At 48.9% G+C, this 25,976-nt stretch overlaps 2 protein-coding genes across 2 annotated transcripts; one reads left to right on the top strand and one right to left on the bottom strand.

The window, feature by feature from the left end:
• The first annotated feature begins 133 nt into the window (after positions 1–133).
• Positions 134–25,965, top strand: LOC133059899 (uncharacterized). The gene is made up of 12 exons (XM_061147643.1): positions 134–218; positions 6,816–6,900; positions 7,490–7,627; positions 11,692–11,897; positions 12,807–12,955; positions 13,238–13,376; positions 15,106–15,261; positions 20,511–20,754; positions 21,898–21,952; positions 23,040–23,314; positions 24,400–24,596; positions 25,077–25,965. Exons 3-12 carry the CDS (start codon positions 7,546–7,548, stop codon positions 25,395–25,397), a joined length of 1,824 nt encoding a protein of 607 aa, XP_061003626.1. The 5' UTR covers positions 134–218; positions 6,816–6,900; positions 7,490–7,545; the 3' UTR covers positions 25,398–25,965.
• On the bottom strand, positions 14,207–20,655 carry LAMTOR1 (late endosomal/lysosomal adaptor, MAPK and MTOR activator 1). Its single transcript, XM_061149473.1, has 5 exons — positions 20,480–20,655; positions 15,941–16,086; positions 15,613–15,690; positions 15,138–15,264; positions 14,207–14,832 (listed from the first exon to the last, which is right to left on the bottom strand). Exons 1-5 carry the CDS (start codon positions 20,519–20,521, stop codon positions 14,740–14,742), a joined length of 486 nt encoding a protein of 161 aa, XP_061005456.1. The 5' UTR covers positions 20,522–20,655; the 3' UTR covers positions 14,207–14,739.
• Positions 25,966–25,976: the final 11 nt, after the last annotated feature.

A 25,976-nucleotide genomic window follows, 5' to 3' on the forward strand; every position in this document is an offset into this window, starting at 1 on the left:
CGGACCCTGGCCCGCGGCTTGAGTGCAAAGACAACTACAAATCCCAGCACCACCCGCGGCTTTGGAGCCCTTCCCTTGAGGAACTACAATTCCCGGTAGGCATCGCGGCAGCGTGTACGGCTCTTAGAGGGGACGTGGTGACGTAAATAGTTACCATGGAGTTGCGCTGAGTAACCGTGAGATAGTGGACTCGGAGGCTGGAGGGGAAGCAACTGCGGGTGAGTTGGGCGGGAAAACAGGAAGCCTGCTCTAGGGTACAAGAACTCTATGGAGAGGGGAGGGGCACACTGAAAGACTAAGAGCTTTCTTTCTTAGGAACCTGAGACCTACCCCCGCCCCACTTGCCTTTCACCCCTTTCACAGTGAACGAGACACAAGCCCTTGTGGGATAGATGGGCGAGGGGAGGGAAGGGAATTCTGAGAAACAAACTCAGACAGATATGGGGGTCTTAAGAACATCCCCGGTCACAAAGATGGGATCCCTCCCCCTAGTACTACTGTCTCAAATCCCTGACATATCCTGGGAGATTTGAAACGCCGTCAAACGTGTGGTTGGTTTTCCTCTGGTCGACTAAGTCTTCAAAACATGGGAGTAGGATTAGAGTAAATCACAGTCCATAATTCTGGAGATGTAGGAAACTTTCTGGGGCTTGAATTGCCCCTTTCCTTCCAAGCAGGAAGACCCCAGGGTAGAGCCTCCTTTGCAGAGAGTCAGCAGGATCTTCCCTCACATACTTATTAGGGGTTCTGTCCTTAAATTATATTTTCTCCCTACACCACTCTGGTCTGCTTCTCCAAGTTCTGCAGTTAAAGCTTCATTCCTTTTAACAGTATTCATGACAGGTTTGTTATATTTAGCGACTTACCTAGTGCTTTCACATCCAGTCTTTCTTTTGAGCTTAGTGAGGCCAAGGATATCACAGATTGGAAAACTGAAACCTATAGAGGAGCAGTGACTTGCCGGAGGCCACACACCAAATCAGTGACAACTAGGACTAGACCCCAGTTTGCCATCTTCCAGCCAAGTCTCTAGCTTGCCTACAGCCTCTCTAGCTTAAGGACTTATTCAAAGTAGTTTAACTGCCCTGGGGCAAAAGACCCTTTTATAGCCTACACTGGGTTATTGACATTTCGCCCTGAATGAGTTTCAAATCTTTCCTTGAAAGTTTAAATGGGGAAAGGGAACTAGAGAGACTGAAAGCAATGGAAATCAAACAGATTTAACTAAACAAGAAGTAAACAATCTTAACACAGCACCTGTGTCTGGTGCTGCCATGATTAGCTAGCTTCTGGTTGACTCCTAACTGACCCTGATTGATCACTTACTATCTTAAAGCTCCCTCATGCTTTGTCCTAGGCTAACTTTCCACCTCACTCTAGATTCTCCTCTTGAATTGTCTTATCCACATCTTTGTTTACCACCTATATGCATCAATACAAAAGTGTGTATCTCCAACCCTGCCCAACCTCATCCCCATGCTCCAGATCTATAGAACCAATTGCATCTTTAACAGCTCCTTCAGATATCTCAAAGACCCAAACTCAACATGTCTGCAGCTGAACTCATAATCTCTATTGTACTCCAAGCCAGGATCTCTTCCAGTGTCTTACCTGTATCCACCATTACAGAAGTAAAAAAAAAAAAAACAACAAGAGTTATCTTTAATACGTCTTCCATTCCCATCCATTATAAAATCCTGTCAACTTTACTTCTAAATATCTTTTTTTTTTCTACTCCTAGCTCCCATCACATCCTTCCTGCCTTCCCTCCCAGCCATTTTGCATACTGCAACCAGACTAACCCTTCAAAATGTAAATCTGATATTGTTCACTTCCCCCACAACATTCCCAGTTAAAAATATACCTTGGGCTTCCTACTGCTCTAAGCATTAGGCAACATCTCAGCTTGGCTCCTGGAGAAGGAAATGGCAACCCACTCCAGTACTCTTGCCTAGAGAATTCCGTGGACAGAGAAGCCTGGTGGGCTGCCGTCCATGGGGTCGCACAGAGTTGGACACAACTGAAGTGACTTAGCAGCAGCAACAACTTGGCTCCTGCCCACCTCTCCAACCTCCGGTCTAACCATACATACTTCCCGTTCTCCCTCCAGTTATATGACCTTCTTTAATGTCTTCAAAATTTCCAAGAAACCACTCACCACAGAGCCTTTGCACATGCTGTTCTCTCTTCCTGAAACGTTCATCTTTTCCCTATGCCATAGTTATTTGCACTTATCCTTCAGATTTCTTGCAGTCACTTCTGGAATAGCTCCCCTGACTGAGCCCAGACCAGCTCAGAGCCCTCAATTATAGCAGCTTTCTGTCCCTCTCTGTTATAGTATTATTCACTGTTACAATGTTTAACATATTGTTAAGTACTTACTACTTGCCACCACTGGCTTCCCTGGTGGCTCAGTAGTCAAAGAATCTGCCTGCAATTCAGGAGATGCAGGTTTGATCCTTGGGTCAGGAAGATCCCCTGGAAAAGGAAATGGCAACCCACTCTAGTATTCTTCCCTGGGAAATCCCACAGACAGAAGTGCCTGGTGGGCTATAGTCCATAGAATCACAAAGGGTCAGACATGATTAAGCAACTAAATAACTCTTGCCACCACTGTAGGGATACAGCCATGAGAAAAACATGGCTTCTGCCCCAGTGGAGTTTATGTAAACACAGGTAGTAAGGAGATAATCTTTGTGTTATGAGTGCTACCAAGGGTAAATAAAGGGTGTGATGGGAGGCCAGAAGAGAAATTGCACACCCAGACTTGGATATGAAAAAAAAAAAGGGAAACTGGAGTTGAGTCATTAAAAATTAGCACAGCAGAAAGAAGAAACTGTACACCAGAGAAAGCTGGATGTACAGAAGCCCAGAGGCAGGCGCAGGAAACTTACTCAGAGTAGTTGCGTTTGGCTGGACTGCAAAATTGGAGGTGAGGGTAAGAAATGGTAGTTTGTTGGGGGAGGAGGGGCAAGAACCAGGTTGAATTTGGGGCCTCCCTTTGGTACCTGGAGATATATCTTCCCAGAATACATTAGGTTATGTGGCAGACTTTTCATGACATTCTTCGATTTTCCTTCCACCTGTAGCCCATAAATAGCTCTTACTGGGGCTAGGCTGTTGAATCTCCTATCAGATCTGTTCATCTGAATATTTCTCAAAGCTTCCTGGGCCATCATGTTGCTACTTACCTGAGAGGGAAGGGATAGGCTATCAACAAATCAAATTGCAATTGTCAGCAGTTTCCCCAAACTGAAAACAAATTTCCATCATCAGCTTGGGATTGATTGAATGAAGTTAAATTAAGTAGGTTACACACAAATTCTGTGGAACACTCTGCAGCTATTAAAAAGGATAAAAGAATCTACAACAATTTGAAAAGGAAAAAAAGTAGGTTTACAAAGGAATAGACAGAATGGGTTCATTTTAAAATATATAATTTTGTTATGTGTGTCTTATAGGAGGTTATATTCCCAAACTGTAAATCATGAGCGCTCTTGGAGAGTGAGATGGGGAGTCACACTTTTAGTTGCTACTCTGTGTACCTCTCTATTCTGTTTGACTTCATTCAGCTATCATGTTAACTTTCAAAATTGAAAAACAGTAAAGGATATTTCCAGTTGCAAGAAGAAAAACTTCAAAACAGAGTAGGTATGCCCCTAACCCTGTCATTCATCAAGTTAATCAGTGTAGACAAATGAGGAAGACACTAGGGTCTGACTAGCTCTTGGTCATGAGGCTGAATAGCAGCTTTGAAGAAAAGACTCCAAAAACAGCCACTGAGTGAATAAGGCAACCTTACAGCTTGACACTTCTCCTCACATATGTCACTTCAAGGCTCACTATGTGACACCTTGAAGATATCATTCATTCATTCTTTTATTCTTTCATTTTTCTATTTATCCATTTGTCCATCAAGCCTTTAGTGAATACTCAGGCTCAGTGCAGGGTAGGTGGGAAGGTGGGAAGAGAGAAAGAAGTCTGCTTTCTGTCCCTGTCCTCAAGCTTAAAAGTACAGAGAGAACAACCGGTTTTATTTATTGAACATCTGTTACAGGACATACAACAGCTTTCAAGACAGGGTTTGTCTCCATTTTACATTTGAGGAAACAGGCTGTGATGAAATTTTTTTTCAAAGTACAGTGGGGGCATGTATCTGTTAGCTACTGCTACATAACAAACCATCCAAAAACATGGTGGCTCAAAACAAGAAACATTTATTATTGCTCCCAGGTCTCTGAGTCAGCCATGTGTTTCATCTGGTCTTGGCTGGACTCATTCATGTGTTTGCAGTCGCATGTGGGTTCGGTGACTCTCCTGATCTTCACCTGGGGTAGGCTGACTATAGGCTAGTCTAGGATGGCCTCACCTGGGATCGCTGGCTCTTTTTATCATGTATCTCACCTACACGTGTTTCTCATATCCCTCCAGCAGGCCAGCAGTGTTCTCTTGGCACTGACAAAGAGCATGAAGGCAGGTCCTCTCTTTAAGCTTGTTTGCTTCATGTCTACCAGCATCCTTTTGGCCAAGCAAGTCACAGGGCCGAACCAAGCGTCAGAGTGGATGGAACTATTAAAGTCAGAGGGCAAAAGAGATGGATGCAGGGGAGACCATGATAAGGTTCATCCAGGGAGTTAACACAGGACACAATGATCAATTTTATTTGGAAAGAAAGTCTTCAAAGAGGGTACACTAGAACTGAGTATTGAAACACAAGAGTATTCACTAAGTATGCAGCTGTTTCTTAGAACTGGATGCAGGCTGGTTTCTACAATCAATAGCAACCCAGCAGGCCTTCCTCTACTCATGACAGACAGGGTCCTATTATTTGTATCTTGGCTTCATTCCTTCTGGTCAGGCATAGAACAGCAGGCACTCAACTAATGTTCTAAGAATTGAATTAAATATCTTACTGTGAATGAGGTGTGGACTCAAACAGCTGAATCTTGAAGCCAATTGTCAGAGCAGTTTAGCATCAACACTCCCAAAACAGAAATCCTTGTATTTGGCAGTGTCTCATTCATTCCTCCCACAAACATTTCCCAAGTGTGTGTAAGCCAGGTCCTGTACTAGATGATGAATAAGATACAATACTAGTTCACAGCCTGAGCTGTTGTTTAAATGGAGAAGACTAATAACTCTTTCCAATGGGCTGTTTATCCAACTACTGGGGCTCCATTTTTTAATACTAACTCTTCTAGAAAAATGCACCAGGAGCTGGTGCTGCACAAATTCAGAAGCCCTTTGGAACTGCACTGAGGTTCTCTGATGGTCAAGGAGACTAATGATAAAAATCTGCCCTTAAATACTGTAAGCTAAAATCCATGTCCTGTAGGGCTGAACTCTGGGGTTCCAACAAAGGACTCACTTTGAGAAAATATCCAGTCTTACTCAGAGGCATCAAACTCGTTGTGGGTCCTCAAGTCTAGCTGAGAACACAAGCCACCTTCCTGTATTTCTACAAAAGAATAAAGTGTTTTTTGTCATGTCTGTAGATTTGATATCCAAAGATTCAGATCTCCCAACTGACAACCCATGCCCATCAGGTCCGTCCCACACTTGACAGACAATTCAGCTGTCAAGTGACTCAAGCCAGCACTTTCCCAAAACTCAGTTGAGAATGCTTTTTTCCCTAACCTGTAAGCATGCTGACAGATCTCACTTGTTTATATGTATTTTATTTTTTGACTGTACTGCACGGCTTGTGGGATCTTAGTTCCCCAACCAGAGATCAAACCTGCACCTTCAGCAGTGAAAGCATTAGACCATCAGGGAATTCCTGAGGCTGCTGCTTTTTGAGAGGAAGAAATTCACTTTCCATTCCTCTAAACCTGTTCAACTCTATCCTTGCACATGTTAAGTCACCAAAAAAGGAATTTACCTGGACTGTATTAAGCTTAAGCTGAATTACAAGCTACAAGGTCGGTGGTTTTTAAGAGAAATTCCATGTTAATAACATTTGTGAATTTCATTGTCTCTGCGTACAAATGGTTTGTTTCTTTGAATCAAATGATGAGAACCACATATGCTAAGTTTCCCCCTTTTGCTTTAGCTTCCAGGAATTTGGGGGATAAGTAGAGGCAGAATTTTCTAATTCCCTGGTACACCTCTCTCACTTCCTTTATTCTGGCTTCTAATCTTTCTCTTCCATGTTTTCATTTTCTGCATCCATACTGTCCAGCATGGTAGCCTGTATTCACATGCGGCTACTGAGCACTTGACAGGTAGCTTGCTCCAGCTGGGATGTGCTGTAAGTGTAAAGTATCTCAATTTTTAATATTGATTATATGCTGAATGACATTTTGGACATAGTGGGTTAAATAAAATATATTACTAAACCTAATTTCACCTGTTTCTTTTGACTTTTCTTTATACAGCTACTAGAAAAATTCAAATTATGTATGTGGGAAAACAAAAACTACACACATGGCCGGCATTTGTGACGCTCATTATATTTCTGTCAGGACAGCTCTTTTCTACAAATCATCCTTTTCCATGAGTGTGTTATTACCATTAAATACCTCACATCATTTTGGAAAACAAGTAGTAAACGCAAAGGTGACAGTAGTGGATGGCGTGAGAAGGGGAGGTTGACTGGGACACATACTTGTCAGTCTATTTATCTTCTGTTTGTGCCACATACAAACCCCTCTGGGAAAGTGTCAGCTCTCCTCTTCCCAGGTGAGCGGTGGTCTCATGGCTCTGCCCAGTCTGGAAAAATTCTCAGCTTTATTTGAGCTAACAAACTGGAAAGGATCTGATAAGACAATTCACATCACATTGTAAATGACGGTAACACTCTTCACCCCTCTCAGGGGGGTATTTCCATTTTAACAGGGAACAATCCCTGAACCCAAAGGAATGAATCCCTAATGGTGGAGTTTCAGGCATCAGTGACAGGTGAGTGAGAGTGAGGCAGACTCTGGTTTTATGTGTATGTGTGTTTATATATGTACAACTACATTCAGGATGTAGTGAAAGTAAGGTCTTTGGATGGAAAGATGACAGGGCCAACAGACAAGCAGAGAAGGTAGCAAATCCCCATCTGTGTTAGGCTGCAAAGGGCTGGCGGACACCAAATCCACTACAGGCCCTCAGGGGTTTGTTAAGCAACGGAATAGCCCAGTTGATGTCACCAGAGGATAGGTATCAAGACAGCCTCTGTGGTAACTTCTGTGGAGCAGCAGGAAGGGTCTGAGTAGGATTCAGGAGACTATGATGGTAGTCCACAGCTGACTCACTGGCTTAACTCTGGGCAAGTGCTTTCACCCTGGGGTCTCAGTTTCTTCGTCTGGAAAGTAGAAGTGGGTGTTTTAACTGTCAGTGAACTCTCAGGGATGTGAAGGTGCTCAGAGAAGTATGAAGTGCCCTACAAATGCAAGGAATCAAGATTGGGATCTTCAATTAGAAATGCAGCCACACAAACCTGGGGTGGAGGGCTCTGGGGAAAACCCGAGGGCCGAACACCAGTCCTTCTCTGTTCTCCCAGGCTGAACCCGGATTCCCAGGGCCCATGCTTACACCTGACAAACGATGGCCTGAGCTATGAACAAACGGAACTATATGAACACTTCGGTGCAAGAGCCCCCTCTTGACTACTCCTTCCGAAGCATCCACGTGACCCAAGGTCAGCCCCCAGAGCACAGCACGCCACTCACCATGGCAGCAGGCTGGGTGTGTCCCTAAGGAGAAACCAGCCTTTTACTTAAAAACCTAAAGAGATTCTTCCTATAAGCCTGTGGGATTTTTGTCGCCATTTTGGGGAGTAGTAGTGGGTAGGGAGGTGGGAGTGGAAGAATCTGGCCTTTTAAAAAATCAGCACATCTGAAAAGAACCAAGGGGACTTTTAGGGTAACTGATGCTCTTCAAAAGAATCCAGGCTACGGCAGGAAAGTCAGGTGGAAGAAAACTGGGGAGCTAGTCTATCAGCTGATAGTTTTATTCTCCATTTCTTATTTGGAGAGAAGAGACTAATGGAAGAAAAATACAGGCTGCTTCAGCATCCCAGTCAACAGGCAGAACCTACTCTCCTGTCTCAGAACACAAGCCTGTCGTGATCACCGGTAGAAACATGCACGGTCTTGTTACTAACAAACTGGCATGTTTCCATTCTAAATAGTTATTGACAAATTTTATATTCACTCTGGTCATATCCAAGTTTATTCCATTATCACCCACACTTATTGCATGTTCCAGCACTGCCCACGCTCATTTTATCTTTCAGTGTGTTTCTAAGGGGGCAGTTAGTACCTCTCAGGAGGGGACAGAGGGAGGCTTCAGCAAGATCATATTCTCAAGGTAATAAGCTTCTTCCCAGGGAAGTTCTTCTGTCTTTGTTATCTGCTCTCATAAACATATCAGTACACCTGTCCTCACAGAACACAGGCTGGCCCATCCTAGACGCATTACCTGGCTTTGGTTGTCTCTCTTAGGTAATCAGCGGCCACCTTTAAGTTCAAGAAGCAGACGAATAGTTATCAAGGATACTGGATACTACTTGGGTTTGGGTTCAGGGTACTTACAACTTGGGTTGACATCAGTCACAACAGTAACTCCTGCTTGTTCTCACACACCCGCTGGCTGTGATCTTCCCTTATGCACGCCATCACTTCTGACTAATGGGAGTCCATGTTCCACAGGGTTTTAGCTAAAATAATGGCTATGCACAAGATAGCTGAGGTGACAGAGGAAGAAGGAAGTATGACTCCTACCTAGCCTGGGAATTCCTAGCTCTGAGTGAGGAGATGTAGTTTTGCCCCTCAATGATGTCCTCAGAATGAGGAGAGGAGTTACTATGATCAAGGATAACTGCACAGCACAAAACGTAATCTGTGCAGATGCCCTTTCAGTACTTAAATATTGAGCAGCTAACTATGATTAAGCACTTCTACATATCTGTGTGTAGGTCTGTATACATATGCCAGGCATGGGGATTCTTGCTAAGTGAGGGAGGGAGAAGCATAGAGGTACATCTAAGCCCCAAAAGGCCAGGCCCCTCAGGTTCTCCACAGCACTTGGTGTATTTACTTAGAATTGATTGGGGTTAGAGGACAGGGTAGTTTAGGGGATCTTGGTACACAATTTCCTGAATTAATATATGGAGCATAAAATCTGAAACGACAGTGACTTTAGAAGGCAACCAGTCTACCACCTCCAATGCACAGTCCTCTAACCACTCCGACAGTTTAGGGAGTCCCACACCACACAGCTCCCAACCCTTCCATTACAGGGTGAGGAATGACATACAGAAGTTCTTCACATCAGACTAACTCCTGCCCTCTGGGGACATATGGGGAAAGTTGCACGGCAACCCTTCCGGAAATATGAAGACAGATTATGTTTTCCTCAGATCATCCTGGAGCTAGACAATCCCCAGTTCTTCAGATTATGTTTTCCTCAGATCATCCTGGAGCTAGACAATCCCCAGTTCTTTGAATGTTGGCATTTTGGTCCAGTTTCCAGCCCTGTCTTGGCCTACTCTGAACAGGGCAGCTTTGACTGATCCTCAGGCAATGCAGTGCTGTGATGGGAGTCTGAGTCTCAGTAACCCATAGCAACCTGGACTCCCTCCTCCACCTGTGATAACAGTAACCCCAGGCAGCCTCAAGTTTTAGGCAATGCCATCCCCAGGGGCTCCCCCTCAGCTAGGGATCAGCCCATGCTTGGTGGTATTCCCAAGCCACAGCCTCATCAAACTGGAGACTAGTCCATATGCAGGTTTATTTCGATCTTAACTTTTACTCCTCTTTCATCTCAGGGTTCAAAGTCAGGAGATGTGAGGCAGGGATTAGTTTATTCATGAGCTAGGGTACTCTCCTCCAGGACAGGACCCTTCTGCCACCTCCCCCCAACCTCAGGCCCACCTGTGGGTTCTGCTCACTCCAGGACTAAGACAGAGAGCCATCTGGTGGATGCTGCCTGACCTGCAGCTGAGTTCAAGTTGGGCAGGGGTGGAAGAGAAGTGTGTCCAGTCAGAGCTGAGGGGAGGTTGAAGACAAGCTGACCAGTTCAGAAAATACTAAATATTTCCTTTCTGGGAGGCAGCTTTAGACAAGTAACTAAAGGCATAATAGGGACAACAGGAAACATCTAATCACCTCAGCTGAGCTGATGAGTGGTTCTGGCTCTGCCACTGACAAGTCTGTGAGCTTGGGCAGAGCCCATTCTCTCCCAGGACCTTATCTGTTGAAAAAAAAAAAAAAAAGAAGAAGAAGAAGGGAAAGGGTCCATATAGATAGGTTCTAAGATCAGTCTTAAAAAAAAAAAAAAAAAAAAGATTGCTCTATTTCCAACTCTCCTCCTCAAACTTTCTGAGGGTGCTGTTTATACATACCACCTGTTTATATTATTTCCTTACCTTTCATTTGCTCCTGAACTCACTCCAATCTAGCTTGCCCCCAGGCCCTTGTCATTTCATTGAAACAACCCTCAACAGTGTCACCAAGGACTTCTGAATTGCCAAAATTACTTTTCAGTTTATTTCCCTGCAACTCCTACAGACTATGGATTCCCTGAGCATCTTTAAAACTATCCTGTCCTGGTTCTCCCTGCCCTGCCCTGGTGATTCACTGACTTCTCTCCCACCTTCCCAACCATGCTTCTCCTTTTCATCCCACATTGGCCCGTAGGACTGACATTTCCCCAAATACCAAGAAACTGAGCGACACCCTTGAATATCACTCTACCCTTACTTCTAGTCAACCGTCAAGTCATGCTGTGTGTCCCCTTCATCCTTGCTTGGATGACTGAAAAAGCCATGATGGAAGCTTCAGAGTGATCTCTCATTTCTGAAAGATGTGAATCATCTTTTGCTTTCAACCCCCCAGTGGCTTCCTACCTCCCACAGGATAAAGTCTAAGACATTCAACCTGGTCTTCAAGGCTCCTTGCCCCCTTGCACAGCACATACGTGTGTGCCCCTGCCATCCCATACCTCTGTGCCTTTGCTAGTGCTCTTCTCACCTTTTCCACTCTTCTTCGCCTGATTAATGTCTCCTCACCCACTGAGATATCCAGCTCAGGCTCAGCCTTCCCTGGGAAACTTCCCTGAGCTCTCAGACTGGGTTAGGAGCCCCTCTCCTGTGCTTCCACAATTTAAAGAGCATTTATCATACTAAATTGACTGTTTGCTTTCATTCTGCTCACGTGACCTCCTCCAAGACACAAACATCTGCTTCACCCCTGCTCTATTACCATACAGAGCCTCTTGCTCCTTTTGTTCACCATTGTATGTCCAGTATGACGCACATAGTTACTATTAACGGAAGAAGGGGGAGGACATCTAGAGTGTGAAATTCTAGAAGTGAAATTCTATAGGGTCTGCTGGCAGATAATTCTGGATTTTGTGCTTTAGCATCTTGGCTCAGGTCCATCTCTTGTTCTTGGTTTCCTCATCTATAAAATGTGCCTCCCTCCAATTCCCACAGGAGTGGTATACAGAGAACCCAATGACAGTCGACATGAGCACGTGACCCAAACCAAGAGTTTGGGATGGGAAGTCTTTGGCCCTTAATCCAAGCTCCCTCTAACGGCTGGGGCCTGTGGGACAGTGCATGCAATTGCACAAGACACAACATGAGGTTATGGCCCTACCAGCTCCTCTAGCTACAAGTCCTCCCAGCTCTGTCCCTTCCCACCCCCCAGAGCCAGAAAAGCAAAGATAACACACCCAAAGCTCACTCTGTGCCCACAGATCTGTTAAGCGAGGAGCCCCGGACAGGGCTACGACCAGTAAGGCACGCAAGGTCGGGGAAGTCAATGACCCAGTCCCTGCGGTTAAACAACAATGTCCTCACTGACCTGAGAGACTTCAACCATGCGGTTTCACAGCTCCTGGAGCATCCAGAGAACCTGGCCTGGATCGACCTGTCCTTCAATGACCTCACTTCCATTGATCCTGTGAGTCCAGTCAGGGTGGGCCCGAAGCCACCTTGTCCAGCCCCCAGCCTCTCCACCTCCCATGTTATCAAGGAAGTAGCAACGCAACATGGTGCTGTGCAAAGCGCATGGCTGTGGGCTCACACAGTTATAGGTTCAAATTTTAGATTTGCCTCTTACTGACTTTGTGACCTTAGGTAAGCTCCTAACCTTTGAAAACCTCAACCTCCCTGTCTGAAAAATGGAGATAAATAGGCCGGCATTATAAACATTTTGTGAGGTTTAAATGAAAACGTATGAAAAGCAACCAGCACACAGCAAGCCTTCACATAGGAGGCTAAAGTAAAATTGTAGCTTACTGGGCACCCACTGTGCTCTGTGCCGAGTTCTTCAATAGAGGTAGTCACTAAAAGAACAGCAGTTACTGTCCATGAACTCAGGCTAAATGTTAAGGAACAAACAAAACTGGCCTCTTTTCATCCAAGTTCTATGGTAGGAAAGACAGGAGCTATCGTATGACTTGCAAACTGTTCCCCAGGTGCAGGGATTTCAATTTAACAGTTCTTTTAAAAGCTCTGATGTACCTAGCAAGGTGCTGTCCCCTGTTGTGACAGAATCTTACAACACTAAAGCTGGAATGGCCTTCAGTGAAGGGACAGCTAAGGCTCCAGGAGAACACACAGGCGCCTGGCAAGTCAGTGGCAGTGGTGGGACCCAGGTCCGTACCACCTGCCCCTAGGATCACAGTGCTGTCAGTGTGGTGCCCCTGAACCCCTTCAAAGGTAAATGAAATGCTAAAGTCAATCTCAATCCAGCATGGCTGTGAGGTGACAAGTTGTTCCCCAAACTCTTCCTTTTTGGCCACCAGTCAGTCCTGAGCACAGATACAGGGCTTTGTCCAGTCTAGCTTCCAGTCTCCTTTCCCAACAGGTCCTGACAACTTTCTTCAACCTGAGTGTCCTCTATCTCCATGGCAACAGCATCCAGCGCCTTGGAGAAGTGAACAAGCTGGCTGTCCTCCCTCGGCTCCGGAGCCTGACCCTGCATGGGAACCCCATTGAAGAGGAGAAGGGGTATAGGTAAGTCCCCCGCCCTGGATGTGGGCTCCAGCCGGGCTCCCATGAGGGAAAGGAGGAGAGCTAGGGTTAGAAACCCAACACCATCCTTCTGCTCTGCCTGGGCCAGGGAAGGGAGTAGAAGGCTTTAGGCATTTCTTGCAGCCAATCAGGATAAATCCAGTCTCCTCCAAACTCTACTCAAGTCCGTCCATTCCTTGCAGTCAGGGGAGACAAGAGTGACTGGTGGAGGGGGAAAGGGGCCCTACAAGGGGGGCCGGCCCCCAGCCCGAGTCTTCCCCACAGGCAATATGTGCTGTGCACCCTGCCCCATATCACCACGTTCGACTTCAGTGGGGTCACCAAAGCAGACCGCACAACGGCTGAAGTGTGGAAACGCATGAACATCAAGCCAAAGAAGGTCCGGATCAAGCACAACGCACTCTGAGGTTCCCAGGACCCCAGCAGTCCTAAAGGCCTGAGGGTGGTCAGTTTGGTTTGACAATAAATGATTTGAACTGTTCGGCAGATTATCTTGTCCCATGCAGAGACGCCCCCCAAATCAGGTAACCAGCATCATGTTCTGGTCTTACATCACTGAAACGAGGAGGAAATGGAAAGAAAGGCCTGCTGGCCTCAGCTGATGGCATAGCCCTGGGAAATGTATCTAACCCATCTGGGACCTTTGGTACTCTTTAGTTCAGATATCCTGAGGTCAGAGTTGCTTCACAGAGCACCAAGGTTCTGTGGAGACGCCCCAGAGGCCTCCGTGAAAGGAGGCCAGGAAGATGGGCTGTGACCTCTGGACACCCCACTTCAATCAGATCAGAGTAGTTCCTCACTCATGTTTTGCGTGTTATGATTCTGCTTAAGATTTCTCTTGATAAAAACAATCTTCTGCTTGAAACTGTGTGTCTGCTGACTCTGTATCAGGTGCTCTTGGTCTGCCTGCAGACCTCCACCCCCTCACCAGGCTTCCTGGGAATTCCACTGAGCCTGAGGCAATGCCCAGAAGGATGATGGCTGCCTCAGAGTCCAGCCTGTTCAGCTTTCATAGTGTTCCCATCGATGGAGAAGGGACAAGCACAGTCTCATCCAATCTGAGGTTAGCATGGGTCGAGTCTCAGCTAAGACCTGGGAATCTCCTGGATTCCATTTAGTGCCCCTAGAAGACACCCCCTCCCCCTCATCCATCACGCTGCTCACAGGCTGGAGTAGCCACAAGTAAATAGGAGGGTGGTGGGCAGGACAGAGGGGTGGGAACAAACACACAGATGGATACATGTCCTTTATCGAGGATGACAAACCAAAACAAAACCAAAAAACCCCAAACATGTAAAAACCCAGGGTGCTAGAAATACAAACTCAATTCATTCAAACTCAAGCTCATCCAGACCCTAGTCACAAGCCCTCATGAGGTGCACGTGAGCACCAAGTCAAGGACAGGGGACAGGAGTGAGGCCAAGGAAGGGTGGGCAGGGGGCCCTAACAGGCCCCCTAGTGACCACCCCCACACTGGCACCTCCACCTTCCCAGTGACGGGGAAGAGCTACCGGGCCTTGTCCCTGTGACCCCCACCCCACCCCTGGCCAGAGCTTCGAAGGCCAGTCCCAAATGGTTCTACCCTCCCTTGCTGCATCCTCACTTGCTCAGGCTTCTCGCCTCACTCTTCTCCTCCTCCTCCACTTTCTTCTGTGATTAGTAGCAGGTTAGGATACTGTATAAGCCGCAGTGTGGCTGGGGGCCAGGGGAGGCAGGGTGGAGATGGAGCGAAGAGAGGAGAAGAGCTGTCCAGGGACCCCCTCTCTTCACGGGATCCCGAACTGTACAACCAGCTCCTCTTTTGCGTCCACACGGATCTGAGAAAGTGCACTGTAGGCATAAGCAGCTATCCTGGAGACCTGGGACAGGGGGACGGGGAGAGAGAAACAGAGGAGTGAGAAGGGAGATCCAGAGTGGGAGAGGGGGACTGGATGGTCAGGGAGGAGGGAATGACGGGGGAGAGGCAGCCAAGGAGAAAGGCACGGATTGGAAAGACAGGTGCAAAGAACAAAGGGTAGAAAAAGAACGAAGGTTGAAGAGTGGGCATGGGGAGGAGAGAAAAAGAGTGAAGTGGGAGACAGCAGGGCCCACAGGCCACCAGGGTCCCTCCCTCTACTCCTCCACCCCCTCAGAGGCGGAGAGGGTGGGGCAAGGGGTGGCTCACCTGCTGCAAGTCGGAGAGGGGGACGGGCTCGCTGGCCAGCACTTGGTGGGGCTGGCTGGTGAGAGACGGCAGCGGCGGCAGCTTCTTCCAATGGGTCAGGCTGCTGCTCAGCACAGCCAAACGGGTGCTGGCGGAAGGGAGGGGAGGGTGGGGACAGGCAGTCAGGCCACAGTAGTTGGCCCAACCCGCCCAGGCAGGCTTCATCCCTCAGACCAGAGAAGCAGGTGACAGGGCCCTGGCTCACCGCAAAGCCTCTCCAGGCCCACCTCCTTTGCTTTCCACACCCTTGGAGGTCACAGGGCAAGTTGGGTCAACACGAACACTGACTGAGGCACCCGAGTGATTTGTGGCCACCCTCCTGGGCCGCACCCAAACCAGGAGCCTGGACTGGGGCCCGAGCTCCAAAGCTGGAGCAGAGGGAGGAGGAGGGAAGGGCCCAAGCAGCCCGCGGGCTCCAGGCTGGCCAGGAGCTCACCTGTACTGCCGGGCCCGGTCCATGTACTCGTGCTGCTCCATGCCCTGGGAGTCTGCAGCAGACACGTCGATGATGTTGCTTCGGGGAGAAGGAGAGAGAGGAGGTGAAAGGTGCTTCCAAGAGGGCCAAGCAAGACTCCCTGCCAGATGATATCTCCAGGGCAATCTGATAATCGTGTCCTTGCTTGCCCACAGGAGCACGACTGGGTTCAGGAGTGCCTCTCCCCACTGACCTTGGCCCATCCCCTGCATCCTGGGTCTGGCCCCCAATCCCAGTCTTTAACATGCATGGAGGAGGGCTGTCCCAGGCCCGGTCCTGTGATGCCCACCTGGCTGTCTTGGCGAGGATGGAGGAGAGCAGCGCCTGCTCATCGGTGCGAGCAGAGGGCAGGCTGTGATAGTTGGGCTCGGCTCCATTGAGGGCTTTGGTGGGTGGGCTGCTAGGGTCCAGCAGCAGCTTCCGCTCCTCTCGGTCCTAGGAGAGACCACAGGGGAGACATCAGCCCCACGGCCCTTAATCCAACCCACCTTATTGGGCTCTCCTCTTAGCCCAGCTCTGACCTTTAAGCACCAAAAATATTTTAGTAGGAACATCCCAAGTGCCCAACTGTACGGAAGTGTCCGCTCCAGGACCGAGATCCTGCTTGCCTTTGGGAGCTAGGCTGGTGGTGGTCTAGGATGAGCTAAAGTGGAACCAAGCAGTCCTAGAGGCCCTGAAAAGATGGACAGAGGCACAAAGCAGGTATTTAGTCACAGCCTTGCAGCTTCAGGAAACAGTCCAGCACCTGGTAGAGAAAGTATATTGGAGGCTGGAAGCCAGAGAAGGTGGAAAATACCAAAACAGTGGAGTCTAGAGGGGACACTGATACAAGTCAGGAGCCCGAGTATGGCCCACCTGATCCCCCAGACCAGATCCTCCCTGGTCAGACGGTCTGCTCCCACGATGGAGGCCCTGTGGGGCCAGACAAGGCCTTGGGCCCCAAGGGAAAGCAAGCCCAACCTCTCAATGGCCATTCCTCATATTACCTCAGGAGTCTCAGCTGCAGGCTCTAGTCCCACCATCCAACGGTTCCTTCTTGAGGGCAGGGCCCTTCTACTCTCAGGAGTTCACTCTCCTTTCCCCTTTGCGTGGGATTCCCAGGACCTAACTCAGTGCTCCCAGTGTACCTTTACTTGAACATGGAGCTGCTCCCTCCCTCACCAAGCCCCCACACCTCTGTGAATGGGCCTTCCTTAGTGTCAGAGTCCTGTTTCTGCTGGCCCATGCCAATGACCACAACCCCTGAACTGACCTGAGACCAAACCAAGTCTCCCTGGTCCTATATAATGCTACATATTATTTCTCCTCATCTTGTTTTAGTCCCTTGATCTAATCTACTGTGATCTTTTTGAATACAACCCTGCCTTGAGCCCATCAGCTGTAAATCCCTGCTGGCTTTGTGTCAGCTGTAAAATGGATAAGCCATCATGCTGGGTATCCAAAGTATAAAGAACAAGGGTACCCAGGACGATGCCAGGGACAAGGGGCCATCCTGACTAAAGCTGACTCACCAGCCTTCAGTGCCAGACCACCAGACTCAGTGCTCCATTCCAAGCCCATCTCAGTTCCTATTACAATTTTTCACACTTGCAGGCTCCCAGTTCCCCTGCCAACAGCTCCTCAACTCTCCTTACAGAGCACACTTCCTCCTGCCCCACCCTAGGCAAGGTCAGTCCTTTGACATTACTCTTCTTTCTCAAGCCTAGGCTGCCCATGGCCTTAGTTCCCAACAGCGTGAGACAGAAGCTCTAGGCTCCTGGCTCATCCAGCTCCCAAATCCTTTAGACACCCCCTGACCCACCTAAAACGCAGGCTAAGTGTTAAAGAACTTGAAAGACAAAATCTGTGCCAAAGATTAAACTATCTCTAAGGAAAGTTGGCTCCATAATAAAGCCTGAGTTGCTTTCTATATGTCCATCTTTTTTCCCCAGCCCCACTTCAGACAGATGCTCCTGCAGGACAAGGCCACTTCTCCCCTATCCAGGGTTCTTCAAGAACAAGGCTGTTTTGGGTTTCAGTGGTAAAGAATCCACCTGTCAATGGAAGAGAGACAGGTTCGATTCCTGATATGGGACGATCCCACTTGCCACAGAGAATTAAGCCTGTGCGTCACAACTACTGAGCCTGGTGCTCTAGAGCCCAGGAGGGCTCTGTGCAACTACTGAACCCGAGTGCTGTAACTACTGAAGCTGGCATGCCCTAGAGCCAGTGCTCTCCAACGAGAAGCCACCACAATGAGAAGCCCACACACTGCAACTTAGGTGCTGCTCGCCACAACTAGAGAAAAGCCCTCACAGCAGTGAAGACACAACACAGCCAAAGAAAAGAAAAAGTACAAGACTGTTTTCCTGAGACCTAAACTCGTGGAAGAGGCCATGCTACCACCATTAGAGTAGACAACATTGCCCCCACCCCCAAAAGGGTGAATGGAACATGGGGAAGGGTTTTTCACACCAATATTTGTCCTCAAGTCAACGTCAACCTGGGAGTAGTGTTTCACCATCTTCTCTTCACAGACATGTATGTAGTCTGCCTATGACTAGCCACCTGGTCTGTGGGCACAGCTAGAAGACACTGCTTAGCCCAGTGGATAAAGACATTCCTTGGCATCAAAGCACCTTGCTTGTAGCACTTCTGAGTTTTGTGTGTGTCTGCTCAATCGTTCAGTCGTGTTCAACTCTTCGAGACCCTATGGACTGTAGCCCACCAGGCTCCTCTGTCCATGGAATTTTCCAGGCAAGAATACTGGAGTGCGTTGCCATTTCCTACTCCAGGGGATCTTCCCCACTCAGGGATTGAACCTGCATTTCTCTCATCTCCTGCAATGGCAGCTGGATTCTTTACCACTGTGCCATCTGGGAAGCCCTCTGTTTTATAAGCTTGGCTAAATCACTTAGCCTCTCTGAACTTTTTCTTCACCTTTAAATAGATATAACTAAAACCTATATGACAGACGTTGGACAAGAGTCAAGCAAAATTAACTGTAAAAGATCTCTGAAAACTGTAACATAATGTACATTTCTTTTTATTATTATAACAAAGAGTTCAATATGAGAATGGGAGAGATGCCTGCCCAAGACCTAAGAGAGTGGACAGTGAATGGTTATGGCTTATAGACTAGGTAAGCAGACCTTCTCCACCTGAGGTCTCAAATCACCCAGGACAGGGATTTTCCTGGCAGTCCAGTGTTATGACTTTGCCTTCCAGGGGGAGGAGGTTCAATCCCTGGTCAGGGAGCTAAAATCTCACATGCCTTTTGGCCAAAAATCCAAAACATAAAACAGAAGCAATACAGTAACAAGTTCAATAAAGAATTTTAAAATGGTCCACAGTTTAAAAAAAAAAAAAAAAACTTCAAAAAATATCACCCAGGACTGATCAAACACCATCTCTGGGCACTAGGACCAGAAGTGAAAGCCCATCAAGGGGAAGGTGGGAGGTTCAGGACAGTAGAAATTCCAATTAAAAGCTGGTATCCTTTCTCACAAAAAGTTAACCCTTGACTCATTCTGTGCAAGAATCCACTATTATACTTTATGGGACAATTTCCCATTAGGCCATAGCTTTCCCAGTAGGCACGGGTATTGTCTCCGATTTCTAGCTGGAGGAGGTGAAGTGTGAAGTACTGCCTGGATGGCATGCCTAACATAAGGCATAGAAATACGAACATATGTTCACTAGGTGTTTGGAGACTTAGTGAGATCTAGGAGCCACCCGTGCCTCCCATATAAATGACTTTTCCCCAAGCTTAAGTCTTTGACCCAAAATAGATTCATGTGAGTCACTGGGGAAGACCTACTTCCCCTATACCAGTGACATAATCCATTTCTGTGACCATCTACTTCTCTAGACTGTGAACTACTTGTTGAAATCTTTCTACAGTTTTCCTGTCAATATGTTTTGAAATGTAAAATCCAGGATCAGTGGCAACCAAGACGGCAAGTGAGACTTGGGACTTCATCTTGAAAAGGTCTCGCCGTCCTCAAAAAAGGTCAGGCAGGCAGGGCAGGGATTAAAGTGTAGCAAGAAGTGAGAATACACCAAGGGGAAGAGGCAGAATTTAAAACTGTACAGGCCGCCCCAGCTTAACCCTTTCTGCCAAGGAATCAGATCTACAGCCGAACACCCAGAACACCCCTCTAGTTACAGGAGCCCTCAGGCCCCAGGCAGGGACTGCACTGAGGCAGGCCAAAGTGAGCTCCCATCCCACTTCTCTTTGCCCGCAATCTAGCCAAAGCTAAACGCATTTTGTTGCCTTCCAAATTCCCACCGTCTCAATGCCCTCACTGTGTCTATGAAATCCTTCACTGATCAGCTTAAATGACACCAACTTCCAGAGGCCTTCCCTGACTCCAAACCAGCAGTGACCTTCCTTTTTCAACCCCAAGGATTCAGAGTATACACAGATTCCTGATTCATATCGGGACAATCTAACTCAAGAGCTTCAGCTTACCCACCTCTACAATGGACTCACAAAGCCCACTAATACAAGCACAGAGAAGGCACAGCAGCTGGGAAGGGAGTGCTTCCCAAAGACCGAGGCTGAGGACCCTTTAAGTTGTAAACGTCTGAAAGTAGGGGAAGGGGGCGGGAGCGAGCGGGACTGGCGGCTGCCTGCACATCTTAACGTGGGGGGTGTGCAGAAAGAACTGGGGCTTTAAAAGGAATAGGAGCCCGGCCCGGCGTCTCCTCTGTAATCTGTCCCCTCCGGGCCTCCGTACTGAGTAAGCCCTGCAGTCCAGGTGACCCGTTTCTGCAGGCTTTTCTCTGGGCCCCATGCCCCAGAATCTCAGCCCTCATTCCCGCGCCCCGCCCGCGGCGGCCGCACCTGGTCCGAGTCCTCGTTCTCGCTGCTGTAGCAGCACCCCATGGCGGGGGTCGGGCCGGGCGCTCAGGCCGCGCCGAGGAGGGACGGCGTCCGTCACGAGCCCTTCCGGTCACATGACCGGCGCCAGCATCCAGCAAGTAACCCCCGCCCCTGTGCCTACCCCTTCCCGGAGCGGCTTCGCCGCCGCGGCTGCCGCCGGAACCCAAGCTTCCGGCCCCGCCCCTACCACGTGATCATAGCCAACCAATGGGAGGGCACACCCTGCGTGACAGGCCGTGAGACACGTGATGCAAGGAAAGGGAGTGGTAGATCACATGACTTCAGCTTTTGCCGGTCTCAGCTGGAGACGTCCACTGCGGGGTGTAAAGGTCCCCGTGTGAAGTGTATGAGTTCCCGAGGCCACCAGGCTATATCTGTGGGCTAGTGAATGAATTTATTATACCAGTTGCGGTCATGAAATACTCTCCTGAATGATATTAGAAGGGCGAGTGGAATCCAGGCCCTGCGCTCAAAGAGCGCACGGTGTGGGTACACACCCATAGGCCTAGTTGGCTGGCGCCAGGCCCGGGCTCACACAGCGGGTGTGGCACCCAACCTGGACTAGGGCTCTGAGACTTACTGGAAGAAGGGTCTTTATACTTTGACAAACTGAAGCAGAGAGGAGCTCAATCCTGGTGGCGGAGGTGGAGGCCACCTCACTGATTTCTTTGGCCTGAGGCATTTCTTTTCAATCCTGCCTTTTTACAGCAGAGTAATCTAACACACAGAGCTCATAGTAAGTGCTCTTAGAACCATCACACATCTTCCCTTGGACTCTGAACACAAGTCCAAGACTGTCGTGAAAGATCTTGCAGTTCCTGCCTTTCCAACCACAGGGAAAAATACTTAGGAAGTTTCCTGATTGACTTTCTGGTTTTTGTACCCATGGGCTGACACACTGTCTCTCCCACCTGGTCTGCTTGCCAACAGCCCACGTGTTCATGGAGCATGCATTCTAGTGATCACCATTATATTTTATTCTCTGTCCCTGTATCAATCTCTTCTACCAAAGGTGGAGTTCCTGGGGACAGGGACAGGATCTGACTCTTCTCTGAGACTCAATCCTTAGCACTGGCTTAGAATTTGGAATTAATAAATTACAGCCCGCCCCCCCCGCCCCCCATCACCTTGGCTCACACCATAACCTATGTCTTGACTCAGGGATTGGAGAAAATGTGACCAAACCAAGTAGTTCTGTTATTCCTCAAATCAAGGTCCTGGAATTTCGAAGTTCTGTGAGGGATCCTGAAGGGTAGGAGGCAGTTCCAGCATGTCCTGGGGCTGGTAACTTGAACGGCAGGTCTCAGGTAACAACAGCAGCCTCAGCATCAATAATTGAAAGCAAGTCCAGCCTGCCTAGGGTTCTTCCTCACCCCAAGGACTCCCCCTCCTGTCCTATGCGCTGATCTTCCCAAGCAGGAGCGTCCAGCCCAGGTAAGCAGGGCCCTGGAATGTGGGTTCTCAAGCACACCAGTTCAGATTCACCATCACCACCTACCTATAGGCTTCCCTTGTGGCTCAGCTGGTAAAGAATCTGCCTGCAATGCAGGAGACCTGGGTTTGATCCCTGGGTTAGGAAGACAACCTGGAGAAGGGAAAGGCCACCCACTCCAGTATTCTGGCCTGGAGAATTCCATGGACTGTATGGTCCATGGGGTTGCAGAGTCAGACACGACTGAGCGACTTTCACTTCACCTATCTATTAACCCCATTCATATATGCTTTTTAGTAGCACCCCCCCTTAACTACCACCAGTGGCCTCAAAAGGGTAAGATGGTCCAGGGCACAGGAGAAGACAGAGTTCATGGGGATGGGGGGTGGGTGTCTTGGGATGAGGGAGAGAAGAGGCTGAGTTAGGGGAAAGTGTGTGCTGTGTCTCTATGTGACTGTGAAGGGAATTCTGAGAGAGGACAGAGGAGGGGAGTGCAGGAGAGGGGAGACAGAACTGGAGAATAAATATGCCAATCAAGGACCATTCTCACCTTCCAGGGAAATGCTGACAGAGGGAGAGTTCTGTGGTGGTAAGGATATCTCATCCTAACACACTATGGAGTATTTTGATGGCCTTTTACTGACACAGAGTAGTGACAGTGAAGGAGTTCCTGACTTTGTAGTTGTGCTATGTTGTTACACAGTAATGGGTCAGAGACCAAGCAGGCACTGGGTAAGGTGGGAGAAGAACTCAGGCAGAACTGGTAAAAGGGGTCCTGAAAAGGGAGACTTACAGAGATGATGCAAAACTGATGAAGGGAGCAAGGTGAAGATGAGCCAGGGTCCAGAAGTGGGAAGAGATGGTTTGGCATTGGGTGCTGAACTTAAGTGGCATGGAGTCCTTGAAAATGTATGGGCCTGGAATCAGACCAGCTTGGATTCAAATCCTAGTTCTTCTGTATGACTCTGGACACGAACTTAGCCTTATCTGAGTCATGGTGTGTAAAATACAGGGATAATTGCCACTGGTAGGGGCTGCACAAATGACAGGCAAGTGACATGTGTGTTTCCCTCCCTTCCTCCACCTCAGGGCCCAGGTAGGGACCATGTCCCCTGCCATCGCGCTGGCCTTCCTGCCCCTGGTGGTAACATTGTTGGTGAGGTACCGGCATTACTTCCGACTGCTGGTTCGCACAGTCTTGCTCCGGAGCCTCCGAGATTGCCTGTCAGGGCTGCGGATGGAGGAGCGGGCCTTCAGCTATGTGCTCACCCACGCCCTGCCTGGAGACCCTGGTCACATCCTCACCACCCTGGACCACTGGAGCAGCCATTGCGAGTACCTGAGCCACATGGGGCCTGCCAAAGGTCAGTGTTTCCTAGCCTTCTGCTCCAGGAAGCACCTCCAAGATGGTGAAGGAAGATCTGCGATCTGCCACTGTCTTACTGGGTGACTTGAGCAGATTCTTGATCTTCAATGGGTCTCTTTTTCTCTCCTCTGGAAAGGAGGGAGCTGGGTAAAATTACTCATCCATCCAGTAAAATTTATCACTACCTGTTTTGTATCAGACATGTGCTGTGCTGGGGAAGAAAGAGGTAGAAGCCACAGGGATGAATCAGCCACAAAGGCTGGCCTCAAAGTGGGCATAATACAAGGGAATAACTATCTCAGCACATAACCCATAACCTTGTAATTATGGGTCTGTAATTCTCCCCCACCATGGAGGCTCCCCCATCCCATTCAGGGTAGCTGTCTGCTTGGATTTGTCTGAATCCCACCTCCCAGCACATGTGTTTTGGAGTCTTATTTAAGAGATTCATCCAATTCAATGGTTAGAAAGATATTTCAATGAACAAAACAAGGAAGAATGAAACTGGAAGGTCTAACAAAGATCTTTTAGGATTTTGGTGGTGCTTTCCATCTGGGCCCTCCCAGAGAAAGCAACATTTGAACTGAGCCTAGAATGACTGCTTTCGAGCTGGCCAGGTAGTTGAGGATAGAGGTGAGGTGGAGAAGGACAAAGCCAGCCGTGTATCTGAATGTGGCATGAAGGAATGAGCCAGCATGGTTGACTCTAGGCGCAGTTGTTCAGGATGGTTGTGGTGGGAAGAATTGAGAGCTGAAACCAGAAAGGAAGGACAGGATCAGGTCTAAGAAATTTCTGAATGTCAGGCTGAGGATCCCATGTTCAATCCCAAAGGCCTTTAGGATCATAGGAAACAGGGAGCAATAGGGTCAGATTTGTTAGAAAGATTCCTAGTGGCTGGTGTGAAGAAGGCAAGCTTGGAGGGGCAGGAAGACCAATGGGGCTACTAGGACTATAAACCAAAAAATAAATGAGATTCTAGCCAGTTGGGGGCTGCAGTGAGGCAAGTGGGCATTTGAGACCCCTTTCTATGAGGCCCCCTGCATCATCTCCCATGTCTGCTACAATAGCCACTTCCTCCCATAGGTCAGATCCTGATGCGGCTGGTGGAGGAGAAGGCTCCTGCCTGTGCACTGGAGCTGGGCACCTACTGCGGGTACTCCACACTGCTTATTGCCCGTGCTTTGCCCCCTGGGGGTCGCCTTCTCACCGTGGAGCGGGATCCACGCACGGCAGCAGTGGCTGAAAAACTCATCCGCCTGGCTGGCTTTGACGAGCACACGGTCAGGCCCCACCTCCCCAACCCTGATCTCTTTCCTACCACCCTAGGCCTTACACTAGTCAGCCTCCCCTGTCTCCCACCTAGGAGAAAGAAACAGCTCTTCTTAGGAACTATGATCTTGGAGAGTGTTTGAGTTCTTATCTTCCTCTTCCAAGTCACTGGCACATATTTGCTGCTGGATGACAAAGCAGCAGTTAAGAGGAAAGTCTCTGGAACCCATCTGGGTCCAAACCTTAGTCTGCCTCTTGTTAGTTATGTGATCCTGGGCAAAGCACTTGTCCTCTGAACCTCAGCTTCTTCAGTGGTAAAATGGAAATCACAATTCTGATTCTGATTTCTTGTTCTGAAGCCAGAGGAAATATGAGAACATACATGGGGATCTTGGCCAGGGCCTGGCACAAAATAAGCCAAATGCCAGTGGGGTCTGGTGTGGGAGAACAGTCATCCCTCCCAACCTCACCTCCAGTGCCTCCCCCTGCAGGTGGAGCTCATCGTGGGGAGATCAGAGGAGGTGATCCCACGTCTAAGAACCCAGTACCAGCTGAGTCGGGCTGACCTGGTGCTCCTGGCGCACCGGCCCCGATGTTACCTGCGGGACCTGCAGCTGCTGGAAGGCCATGCCCTGCTGCCAGCTGGTGCCACTGTGTTAGCTGACCATGTGCTCTTCCCTGGTGCACCCCGCTTCCTGCAGTATGCCAAGAGTTGTGGCCGCTACCGTTGCCGCCTCCACCACACTGGCCTCCCTGACTTCCCTGCCATCAAGGATGGCATAGCCCAGCTCACCTATGCAGGGCCTGGCTGAGTCCAGGCGCAGGGGTACTTACAGCTGCCTCCCCCCACCCCTCCCCAAGCACAGACCTCAGAATATCCCCTCCCCTCCCTTCCCTGCTTGTGGACTGACACATGCTGGGCTCAGGGCTAGAGGGGCTCTCCTCCCACCTCTGTCCCCTTCTGGCTCCATGCTAACCTGAGGCCTCAAGTTCTGTCAGGCTGTTTGATTCCATCGGTTCCTCTCCTTCTAGTCCAGAGTCATGGACTGACAGGCAAGAAGCTTGAGCTCCCAACCCAGCCCTGTCACTGATTTGCTGGGTTACTCCATGGGAGTCTCTGCCCTGTTCTGAGATTTAATCTGTTCTAATACCAGAGAAGTTGACTAGGAGAGTTCAGGGGCCTCTCAGTTCTGGGCCTCAGAGAACCTGCCCCCCAGCCTCCCCAACCCCATGCCATTTCAGGTGGAATCAAAGGAAGCAGTAAACACTGAGTTAGAGGGCTGGCAGGAATGGCTGGGTGCAATCTGGGCCAGAGGAAATGGCGTGAAGCCTCAGCTCACAGCCAGGGCTACTCTGGCCTGCCTTAGCCCCAGACCACACGGCCAGGTAGA

This window comes from Dama dama, chromosome 1 (assembly GCF_033118175.1).
Source record: "Dama dama isolate Ldn47 chromosome 1, ASM3311817v1, whole genome shotgun sequence".
NCBI lineage: Eukaryota > Metazoa > Chordata > Mammalia > Artiodactyla > Cervidae > Dama > Dama dama.